Genomic DNA, 12,297 nt, shown 5'->3' with positions numbered 1-12,297 from the left:
ATGTTTAACTGAACATGTCATGATAAAAGCATCAATGTATTCAGTCATCCATAAACATTATTAGATCGGTCGGCTTGACGTTGACGACAAGATCCATAATTCTTAGCAAATATTGCGTCATCAAACTTCGCCTTTGTTATTGTAAAGAGGTTAGCGACCCCTAGTGGAGAAAAAATTCCATACTGTACGTTTAAAAAAAGTTAATTATATTGGCAAAATATTTTACTTTGTCTTGTACATATTTTTTCATTAGATCAGATAACATTTTAAGCTGTCATATGGTCATGTTAGAACATGCCTCTCATTATGTTAAAATGTGCCCCAGCTATCATGGGGCATGTTGTCACATTTTACTTCTATTTTTGGGGTAAATAAAGAAAAAAGTAAACTCTGTAATAATGGGAAAAAAGCACATAATTCAATTAGACTTGTGAAATGAATGAAAAAAAAAAAAAAAACTCTAAACCCAATGTTTATTTACACAAACTGACAAAAGTCAAAAAGTGTTAGGTTGTGCTCTGCTGTTCCTCATCATTCCTCATCATTTTGTTTGCTGTGGCACAATTACCATAAAATACACTAAAAATACAACATACAATGATCATACAAATGTATCATTTTATTTGTGTGCTGTAATCCAAATCTTTATAATTCATGCTCAAATGTTCATTGCTTCATCAACAATTGCAGAACAACACTGTAAGGAGCTCTGGAAACATGTAGACAATGTAAACTGACAACAACGTGACATTTCCTTTCTGCTGGTTTTTTTTTTTTTTTTTCAGAAATAGAAACTTATTTTCTCAGCACACTTATGTAGAAATGAAAGTAAAAGTGTGGCAGGTTCAGGAAATGTAGATATATGAGGAAACAGTTGTCAAACAGTGCATAAGTCTTCTCAACTTGACAGCTGAATCGAAGACAGTCTCCTGTTCCACACAGACTTTACCTGTAGATACAGTATAAGGTAACTTCTTTCAAATTATTATGATGCTTAAAAAAATATAAAAAATTGTTTAACAATCCAAAGAAATACAACAACAATGTTGTTGTTTAATTTATCCAACAAACATTTCACAAAGCAAGAAAGGCACTCATTAAAAAGCCATTATTAAAAGGTCTATACCATTAAAAAACACAACTGAAGTGTCGTATTTTATCATTATTAATTTATTATCGTTATTTAGAATCCCTATGTATTTTACATAAAGTGTGGTTCTACCACACATACATTTACTTTATATTTGGACAGACACTTATTTAGTGACGCCACAATTTAACTTATGGATTATATAATGTTAAACAAAAACACACTTTCATGTCTAAAAATTAATAACATTTCTCTAATTGTTTAACGATTACATCATGTAATATTTATTTTGATTGCTGTGGGACAATGACCATAAAATACACTAAAAACACAACATAAAATGATCATAAATATTGATGTTATTTGTGAGCAGTAATCTGAGGATGTGGTCTTGTAGCTGGCTTCTGCTTGCTTGTATGATCTCTCTCTCTCTCTCTCTCCAAAAGATCTTCCACCGCTGAGAGCTCTAAAGACCCGCTTTTATAATCACTATTGAAACACATTATCTCTTCATTTACACACATGTTGCTTCTTCTTGGGTTAACATATTTCCTGCTTGCGTTAATTGTTACATTACCTGTGTCAGTGCTCTATTTACTGGTGTCAATACATTTATTTGCGTTTCCGTCCATGGCATTAGCAATACACACATTCTTTACTGTACATTTTATCAGATTTCTCCTTTCTAGAGATTTCATTCCTAACTGTCTTCATATTTGGCAGTTACACATAACAATGCTCTTCTCCCCCAGAACCCATGTTCACCCACAATGTACCATCTTTACAAGATGTGGTGTACACGTAAGTGCACAGTGTGTGCTTTTGTCACCCTATGCAAACTTCATGGCCCCTAAAGAATATCCAAGATCGTTGATTTTCTGCTTTTTATTATTTCTTTCCTTATAATTTATATATATTTTTAATTGTTTGGAAAAAAACATTCTAATGATATACTGTAACTAAATTGGTCATTGGACATTTTTGTGCAATTGCATTTTATTTATTTTATTCTCTATAAAAGTGGTTATGTCTAGGCATAAAGGTAGGGTTAATGGTCTATAATAAATCATTGAAGAAAAAAAATATACCGATATATATTATATTATTACAGCAATACGTGTGGCTGTTTATGTTTACGTGTTTGATGTTGTCTATACATCCATATTGTACATACAAAACAATATGTTCTGTCCCTGTAAATATTGCGTACCAATACCTATAAGTATAAGTAATGAGACCAGGCTGGGTTCAGTAAAATCTTAACACCTGGTTAAACAGAAAGTGGCAGTTGTGGAAGAAACAATGGGAAAGCAATATATTTGGATGCCAGAATGTTTAAAAATGCAGTCTCAGTAATTCTCTTAAAAAAAAAAAAAAATCCAACCTTTCATCACCCTTTGTTTTGACAGGGACCTTTGGTCTGTTAGAGCAGATCTGTTCATGGCTACACAGACAATACATTTTGTCACCTGGAATGTTAATGGACTTAAACAAAACAGAGATAAGAAATTTCAAAAACTACAAAATGCGGACGTGGTTTTCTTTCAAGAGACACACATTGGACAACAAGATGAACATATTATTGAAGGTCTAAAAAATGAGTGGCATGTTTTCTACACAAAGTTTACCTCCCAAAAGGGAACAGCCATACTAGTCAGGAAAAGACTAGATTTTGAATGTATAAGTGATGAAAAAGATAACTGTGGAGCTTATGTTGTGTTGAAATGTAAACTGGAAGGTCAGCTGTACACTCTGGTTAGTGTTTATAACCATCACACTGATGTAAAAATCGTTGAAAAACTTTCACGTTACCTGCAGTCAATGACCACAGGGCTGCTGGTGATTGGTGGAGATTTCAACACGGTTTTCAATCCATTTATCGACAAAGACAATTCAAAAGGGGTGACAGACAGCTCAAACCACAGAAAGCTCCGCAGTTGTGTGAATAAGTTCATGAAATCTCTTCAGCTAGTTGATGTCTGGAGAAGAAAGAACCCTGTAAAGCAGGAGTATACATTCCACAGTCAAGTTGCGTCCAGGCTGGATTACTTTTTTGTTCCAGAAGAATGTATGTGGCGAGTCAGAAGTTGTGAAATCAGAGACTCAGAGATGCGTGACCATCGTCCTGTGTACTTGGAGATCAACAATGTTTCCACAACCCTTTTTCAGAAAGATGCCCAGATACAATCAATCTTCCAATGGCTGAATCTAAAAAAGGATCTTTTGACAGATGAGACAAGTTCATCGTTGGTTAAAGAAAGCTCACATGCAGTCAGTGAGGTTGACATTGTGTCAGCTGTACAATCTCTTCAAGTGTCAGACACACCGAGACCAGACGGCATCCCAGTTTCCTTCTATAAAGACAACATTCAGGATCTAATTCCATACATTAAGACACTCTATGACAGAATCCACAGAGGTGCATTTAACTGCTCTGAGGCACACTTTAATGAAACTGTTAAAAGTCCACATGATGATAGTCAACACTTTTTTAATGTTGACTACCTCATCATTGCAAATATTCTGACAAAACGTCTAGATGATTTCTTGGAGTCTCAGTCAAAGGGTCTTGTACCAAAAAATTCAGCTACTTTCATGATCACTCCCAAAACCTTCTGCACTGAGATGAGGTTGTCTTGTATTAAGGATAAAATAGAAGAGCAAAAACGGTCAAACCCGACTCTGTATCAGGATTTCCTCATTGTGAAAAATCTTCTCAGAGATGCACCAGAAGCAGAAACTGAATCCGTAGAAGCTTCAATTGAGAGAGACAAACTGCTGGATCAGGGCTGCCCTTTGACCCCAGTTCTCATTACACTGGCTCTGAAATGCTTTGCTTCCGCATTAGCTGGGCGTTTAAAACAGAATGATATTCTGGTTTTCAAAGAAAGTGTAATACTTTGCGTCCAACCTGAGGACCTTGAGGAAGTAATAGCTGCAGTGAGGAACAGAGATAATGAAGTGTATTACATTAAGGAATTATCCAAAGGAAACGTTGATGGTAAACAATTAAAGTGCTTGGGAAATGAGTCTAAGGATGATGATTGGAATAAAAGGAAGGAGGAAACGCTTGCACACAACATAGAAGAAGAATCAGAAGCCAGTTTGTCTAAAATGGAAAAAGGCAATACAGAGAGGAGGGTGTGTGAAGACCATGATATTTGGTCTATTATAAATAAGGAAAAATACATTTTGATGGAGGGTGATGGAAGGTGAGGACCATGAAGACGACCAAGATCTCATTTGCTGATTTTTTTTATTATTAATAATTGTAGCGAAGGGGGCGTGGTTCAGCGAGGTCTGTAGCTGGAGAGAGAGAAAGGAGACGAGTGGTGCGTAGGTCAAGTGCAAATGACGAACACCTCAGTCTTGTTGCGGTAATTTGCATGGAGAGACTGGATATAAGCTGCTGTGGAAAGAGGCTCGTCTCCTTTCTCTCTGTCCCGCTACAGACCTCGCTGAATCACGCCCCCCTCGCCACAATAATATACATACGTATTGCATTCAGTGTTGAGTTTGTGCCATAATTTGTGCAACTGAGGTAGTCAAACCAATATATATATATATATATAAACACACACACACACACACACACACACACACACACACACACACAAACACTGTAAATTGCTTGTTTCTGTGTATTTTGTCAGATTTTCATCCATCCCACGACGTTCAGATTATTTGATTGGTTAACTTTTCAATTTACTATAAAATCTAGCATATTTATTTTTCAATCAGAGTTAAACATAATTATTTCCCACTTCACTAGACTCACCATGTATGCAGTTGTTACCTTGCAAGACGGATGTAGTGCTAACTGTGTTAAGAGTTTTGGAAAATTGTTAAAAGTATTGAAAAATCTGTCATAGCAATCGTAAAAAACTGTACTATAAAATTAATATTTTTCAATCAGAGCTAAACATATTTTTTTCCCCCTTCACTAGACTGACCATGTATGCAGTTGTCACCCTGCAAGACTCGGATGAGGTGATGGTGGTCGCATCAAACTGGTTGAGCTCAGACAAGACACAAAGTTACTGGCCCCCATTCAGATCATCAGAGAAGTGTATGGAAGCTGTTGAGAACAGACTTAAACCTGAAACAGGAGGGAAACCATGGGAGAAATTAAATATTAGCTTTCACACAGAATATGGTAATGGTCACTACTTTAAAATAATTGTTTGCATTTAGGATTGTTTATTAAGTTCTCAAATAATACAAACAAAATTATTATTTTATTGCAGTCTTTCTTGATAAGGCAAAAGAGAGGCAAAAAGAAATGACAGAACAGAAAGAGTAAGTAACAGATGCTCGCACTTTGTTTACAAAAGCAAATTTTGTTTGAAATGTTTGTTTATTATACCTATTAAAGGTCAAATAATTCATGTGTACTGTTTTGTTAAAGTATTGTTTATTTTCAAATAAAGATATTTTCTATTGCCCACTACATTTCTTGGAATACCAAAAAGACAAAGCACTCAAAACATGTCAAAAAACCCAATTCTTCCTACACCATCTACATCCAGAATGCCAGCTGATGGTGAGTCAGCTTATTTTGTTGTAATCAGTTTGAGAAGTTTTTTTTCTTTTCTCTTTTTTTTGTAATTACAACACAACTCATTTTACACAACAGACAAAGATAATCTCCTCCAAATGCTGAGAGACATCAAGAGAACAGTGCAGGAAAACTCTTCTATGTTAAAGAAACTACTGAAAGACAATACGGTTTCTGAAGCCCCCAGCAGTACCAGCTTGTCCACTGAAGATGTTAAAACAAGCCTAAATCTGCCTCTTAGAACCATTGAAGATGTGGTCAGGACTGAAAATGAGCTCAGAAATGCAACAACACGACAAAAATATGTGAGTCAACATAGCATTTAAAGAAAGGGATAATGTACACTCAGCTGTAATGTACACTCTGACCTGTAACACAAGTTTTTTTTGACCGCACATTATCCTGCTTATTCCACGGTTACTTAATTAATTAATTAATTAAATGGACATTAAATACAGTGTTATAATATGCATGCAGATTCATTATTAATCTGCATTATTATTAATATCTTTCTGATTAGCACAACACAGATGATAACTATTTCATGTTCTCTTTCACACAACTCTGGTTCCTTGTTCAACTTGGTGCAAGATGGTGCAAATGAGCTATTCTAAATACAGTTTTGTAGTCATTACACAAAATATTTGACTACTCGATGTGTTTGACCAATAAGAATCAAGTATTGCAAGAGTAATATTAATAAACAACACTTTAAAAACATTTAAAAGTATTTTCTTTGCAGGTACAATATCTTTCAAGGCTTGGAGGTTTTGGGTCCAAGGATGTGATTAAGAATATTATGCAGCAAGTCCTAACAGATGATCTGGCTAAGGAGTTCAACTGGCTGGGGAGAGGAGATAAAAAGCCCTTCTCTAAGCTTATTTTAACAGATGTAATTCGAGGTAAACTCACTGCTGCATGAACACTTCTCACATACTAAGAATGTTTGTATTTACTTATGTTTTGTCTGTATTTAATCACTTGGTGAACTGTGATATCTGATTTGGCCTTTAAAGTGTACAAGAGCGGTTGTGAGTTTGAAGGACCACCATCCAACATATTTCCAATTCATTCTTCGGGTTTACTCTTTCAGATGCTGCATCAAAACAAAGTGTAATGAGGGTAGACTGTGAAACTGAAATAAAAACGTATTTGTACACAATTAATCGAATTGGTCGGAAGAGACCAAGAGATTGTGGAGGTGAGTGATAATGATATTATGAACAAGTGATATTATGTAATGTTGTCATACGTTCTATAGGTTGATCTTCTATGATGGTTGAGTCAAGGCATCTATGTTAAGAAAATCACCTTCAGTTGTTTAATGGTCATTGTATACTTGTATAAATACCTCCTTCCCCTGCAGATGTGACTTCAGAAGTGACTTCTCCCACACTGGACAGTGCCTTCCAGTCAGAGATTGGAATGTCTTTTCTTGATGACTGAGTTTTAGAACATTTACTCATAGGTCATGTAAGCTTAACTGCTTAGATTAAACATTCAATTTGTATAGAACTATATGTGTACTAAACTAGCATGACATTGTGTGCTCCAAATATTGTTTTTTTGTGATGAAATGCTTACAATGTTTCTTTTTCTTTTTTTCTTTTTTTAAATCTAATTTCTCTTTAGCTGGAGGAAATAATTACATACTGGAGAATGTGTTTGACTTGCATGTGACCTGTCCATGCATGCAGTGAATGTCACTGCATGCATGGACAGGTTTTCAAGTGTATGATGATTGTGGTTTTAGCATGTATGTTCATCAACAACAAATAACTCAAACGCATACAATTTGTCGTAAATAGTTTTTAACCTTTTCAGTGTTCCATCAATAAGATATAATGATTTTATTTTATTTTTCAGAACAACCCATAATTACACATGACATTTACCTTGCTATTGCCTTTTTTTTTTTTTTTTGACAGATGAAGTCTTACAATAGTGAAATTAGATGTCAAACGTGACTATTGGATGACATTACAGTCGTCAGGGGAATCTTCACTTGATGATGTACACATTCATAGACTGAACAGAGAATTAACTTATCTTAGAATCCACAAGTTAGAGTAGATTTAGGTATAGTAGCATGTTTTTGGAGGCTCTTGTTCGTCTCAGTTGTTATGGATGTTATACTGACAATCTCAAACCATTACATCAGCTCATAATTAATCTGTTTTACATGCTCCAATATTTCTAATTCGGTCAAATTCATCAGAGAATATGTTGTGTGAGTGTAGTTTAGAAACTGTTTTGAGAAAATGATTAATTGATTCAAGAGATGAGAGTCTTTGCAATTGAGGCAAACTATAATTGCAATGATACCAGTGCTGAAAGATATAGTAGTATATCGTACAGTAATATTAAAGTGTAAAATTCAAGTGTACTTCTTTGCTATGTCATTCATCCCTCATTATAGTTCAACATATAAGATCTCCAGTATCTCTTCTAAAGAGTTTCAGTATACTTCAGCATAACTGAAATAGACTATTATATTTTTTCAGCAAGCAACAGAAGTTGAATAGCTGAGCAAACATAATGCTGACAAAAGTTTTATATGCTGAATTAGTTAAATGTATATGCTATTATATTTTGATGATGTGTCTTTAGCAAAATTCTGTGCATATATAAGGATGTGTCTCTTTGAAAGTAAAATATGCTGATTAATAAAAAAATAAATTAAAAAAAACATAAAAAGGAAATTTCAAGTGTTTTCTTCAAGGGATCTAAAGTGAGAAAAAAATCTGGTAGTAAGTGTTAACATTATGTATTCCAACATTTTACTCTTAAGATTGATTTCAGAAATTGATAAACTGTTGTGTAAATGTAGGAGTAAAACGAAACCAAAATGTTACATTTCTAAAGCAAGAAATTGAGTGACTCCAAACAGCATTTGGACAAAAAGTCATTGCATTAGGAACAAATGAATAAGTAACCCTTTATGGTACGACTTTATTGTACAGCAGTGTATTTCTTACACTTGTTACATGTTACTATAGTAATTACTATAAATTGTGATTGGTTACATGCAACTAACCCAATCCCTGATCCTAACCCTAACCCTATGATAAGTAGCTAAATGTTATTACTCAGTTCTTAAATGTATAATTACACTGTAACACAGACACCTTAAAATAAAGTGTACCTAATGTATTTTAACGTGACATAGTTACACGTTAGTACACTTACTATTGTAATAACAGTAAATTATGCATTATTAAAATAACCATAAACCAAATCCTAACCGTAACTCTATAGTAAGTACATGTAGGTAATTAATATTACTCCGTACTTATTTGAGTTAGTACAATGTAAATATGTCACCCTAAAATAAAGTGTGACCAAATAATAAACCATCTAAACAAATAATCAGAGTTAACTTTGCATTGTCATTTTCTCACTTTTAACTAATTTCTATTTTTAAAACTATTATTATTAGTAGTAGTATTATATTTTTGTGTACACTCTTAAAAAATAATTCTGTGGCTTAGTAAATATCAAAGTAATATTTAACTTTATAAACTTAATAAAATCTCTGAATTTACAGTTTTTCTCAATTGCTAAAACACTAAAACCCATTGGCTGAACAAAGTTCTCATTTGCCTGAACTCATTTAGCTAACTGTGCAGTCTGTTGTCAATACTGTACCTTAAACCATTTCACATGGTAAAACATAATTTGCAGATCTCACTTAGACTTTTTAGCAAAACTCTAAACACATTCTCATTCTCAAAACACATTCTGCACTCTAATGTACACATCATCCATACTGGTAAACACAAGTGGCAACAATCAAATACACATAGAGAACACATGTCATTGATTGAACACAACCACTCAAAATTGATTTAACCTGTTTCAAATGATGTGACAACCAATAATCCAGTTCAGAGAGAAAACAGGTTGTTGAAGGTGGGAAGGAGAAAGTCTGAGAATGGATAGAAGAAACAATGTGAGAGGACGAGGACGAGGCATATGCGAGGTGGGCGACAAGGAGGAAGAGGAAGAGGAGGAGGAGTGCAAGAAAGAGGAAGAAGAGGAGGAGGGCAAGAAGGAGGAGGGACAATATTGCTTGTGATGTCGACGAAGTGCTCTGGCCTGGCCTGACCCAGCTCAAAGACAAGAAGAAGCACATTGATCACATTTACTCCTTTGATTTTTGTCCCTTTTAGTATTGTATACTGTAGTACAGTGCATTGTAGGCTGTATACTGTGTATACTGTATATACTTGTGCTTTCCATTTGTTACTGTAACAGTACTGGCTGCTCAATAGATTTTGACTGGTTGCAGGTTCATATCAACAAAGAACAAGAATTACAGTATCACAGAGACAAAGGACAAGTTTGTGAGATGCAGGGTACAGTACTGTAAAAATAGGAGGAAGAACAACAAAAAAAAAAGCTACTATGATAGAACATGTTTTCGTTCATCAAAAGACAATGACGTAAAAATATGAAATTTGTTTTGAGATTAAAAATGTACTTCTCCCTGAGAACTAAATGTTTTGAACAATGTGTTTTCTATTTTTTGGTGTATTGTTTACTGACTGCTTGATAGTGTATATCATTTTGATCACTTTGTTTATGATTTGAGAGCAGTGTTTGATTTTGAACACTGTCAGAAGTTTTGTAAATAGTGCTTGAAGATGAGGTTTTGTGTTTAATGTTTTCAGAAAATGGAGCAAGGTTTCAGAAATTGTGTTTTAGCAATTGAGAAAAACTTTAATTTACTTGATTGTTTGAGTTAAACATACCAAAATAACTGACTAAGAATCCAACAGTTAATTTTATCTAAAATTTACCGTTATATATAAGTTTTTTTCACTAAAATAATTTAGTATTTGACTAACCAATTATTTATTTATAATACACTTAATATATTTTGTGAAATTTCTATCAAAATATTTGAGAATGGAGAATTAAACTGATCTGTTTCAAGAACCACAAATATTACTTAATTCAAATCAATATTATTAATATATTTAACACACTCTTAAGAAATTTAGTAAGTTTACTCACTTAAAACAATGCACCTCTCCCCCACCCTCTGACGTGAGGACATCTCAATGGTTGAGAGAGCGCGGGCTGTTTGAATTCTCTCCACTCCAGTCCAGAACAGTTCTCTCTTCTCTTCTCAGCGGCGCAGAATTGGTGCATTTCCTTTGTGAAATTCAGGTGTGTGTATATTTTATTTTATGTTTTATTTTATAAAATCATTACTGTGTTTTAAATTATTTTATTTAATCCAAAACAACATTCTAGGACGTAATGTGAGTCACCTAAACGAGTGTCTGTCTTTTCGCTGATTGAAATGCCTGATGGCTTGCATAAACACACAACTTTATTCCTAAAGATAATGAATATAACTAATTTGAATGACAAATTGTTTTCAGAACTGTGCACTGTTTGTTTATTGGCAGGTTATGGAGTCGCAGCATCTTTTGGATATGAGTGAAACTCAGGACGGCAGTCTGAAGTTAGAGGTTCACCCGCAGAGCACGAGTCCGTCTCCGGCACGAGAACCAGCGCTGATCTGGTGATTACACATGAATTAGGCTACCTGAATGTTTATATGTTTTATTTTTACTTCTAAAATGTTTGTTACATGAGTTTAAATGTAGGCAATATTGTATACATGTTAAAACAGTGTAAAATATGCTGTATTGATGTAACATTACTCATCGACAATAAAGGACAATGTCAGTATACCGGTGGTTGTATGGAAAACTATTTTACAAAGGTTTAGAGAAAATAAAAAAGTTAATATTACTCATAAATAAAAACAGTTAGTATTACTCATAAATATTGTTCCCTTTCAGTTGAGAACATCGGACGTAGTCAACGTCGACTGAATGGGATCACGGTAGGGAGCCTATCTTCTTCGAGCATGCTTGAACGAGCCAATGCGCGCAATGGCGACGTGAATTGCACCACGCGCTCCGCCCCGCGAGACGGGTATAAATGCGGAAGCGGATGCATACACCATCTGTCTTTCGCTTCGGAGCCGATCGTTCTTCACGACGATGTCTCTGAAGAGTGTTGTTATATTATAACGAGCAAGTGTGTCACTGCTTCAAGACTCTCCCAGCTGCTGGTGATTCTACAGCGCGAGTGCAGCAGTGATCGCGAGCTTTGAGCTTTCAACTGCTGTTTTAACAGCATCAAATTTCTGTGTTTGGTGACGGCTGGTTAGAGGGCGGAAAAGTGAGTGCTTCACAGTTTCAGTTCACTGTTCAGTGTTGCCGCGGTCATTCCCCTGTGTGCTCCGGCACTGCTGATGGGTCTCATTTCCTGAAAGAGCAACACGGGTGCATTTGCGTCTTTTTCAAGATGCCTTTCCACCCATGCGTTTCTGGATACGATCGTTCCCTGTCCCCCCATATGGACGGTCACAATGGTTGTATCACGTGTTTGTAATATATATATGTGTATATAATGTATGTGTATATATGCAGCACGTTGAAGCAGCTTTTGTGGATAGTTTATGTTCTCATTGCGAGGATATGACTATCGCGGTGTTGAGATCGAGACTCTCCTTAATGCGTGAAGCTGGAGTCCCCATTACCACGCCCCGCTACGGCGCCGTGTGGGATGGGTGATCAGTGGATCATAGTGAGGCTTCCCCGCCTGGTTACCAATCCCTGTGGGC

At 35.2% G+C, this 12,297-nt stretch overlaps 1 protein-coding gene across 4 annotated transcripts in view; it reads left to right on the top strand.

Moving 5' to 3' along the window:
• Positions 1-8,322, top strand: part of LOC309511857 (uncharacterized protein) — a 51,866-nt gene extending 43,544 nt beyond the window's left edge. The window contains exons 1-10 of one of the 4 annotated variants that reach the window (XM_082187206.1): positions 863-967; positions 1,843-1,891; positions 2,500-4,302; positions 5,038-5,246; positions 5,338-5,389; positions 5,563-5,633; positions 5,727-5,953; positions 6,391-6,550; positions 6,742-6,849; positions 7,015-8,322. In XM_082187206.1, the coding sequence (XP_082043332.1) occupies positions 1,848-1,891; positions 2,500-4,302; positions 5,038-5,246; positions 5,338-5,389; positions 5,563-5,633; positions 5,727-5,953; positions 6,391-6,550; positions 6,742-6,849; positions 7,015-7,094 (2,754 nt within the window). In that variant the 5' untranslated portion in view covers positions 863-967; positions 1,843-1,847 and the 3' untranslated portion in view covers positions 7,095-8,322. Of the gene's footprint in view, positions 1-848; positions 968-1,842; positions 1,892-2,499; positions 4,303-5,037; positions 5,247-5,337; positions 5,390-5,520; positions 5,634-5,726; positions 5,954-6,390; positions 6,551-6,741; positions 6,850-7,014 lie in introns of those variants that run through there. The other 3 variants (XM_082187205.1, XM_082187207.1, XM_082187204.1) reach the window with 3 other exon arrangements.
• Positions 8,323-12,297: the final 3,975 nt, after the last annotated feature.

Source organism: Leuciscus leuciscus, assembly GCF_965113295.1.
Source record: "Leuciscus leuciscus genome assembly, chromosome: 12".
NCBI lineage: Eukaryota > Metazoa > Chordata > Actinopteri > Cypriniformes > Leuciscidae > Leuciscus > Leuciscus leuciscus.
This window is presented reverse-complemented; position numbering and strand designations above follow the sequence as displayed.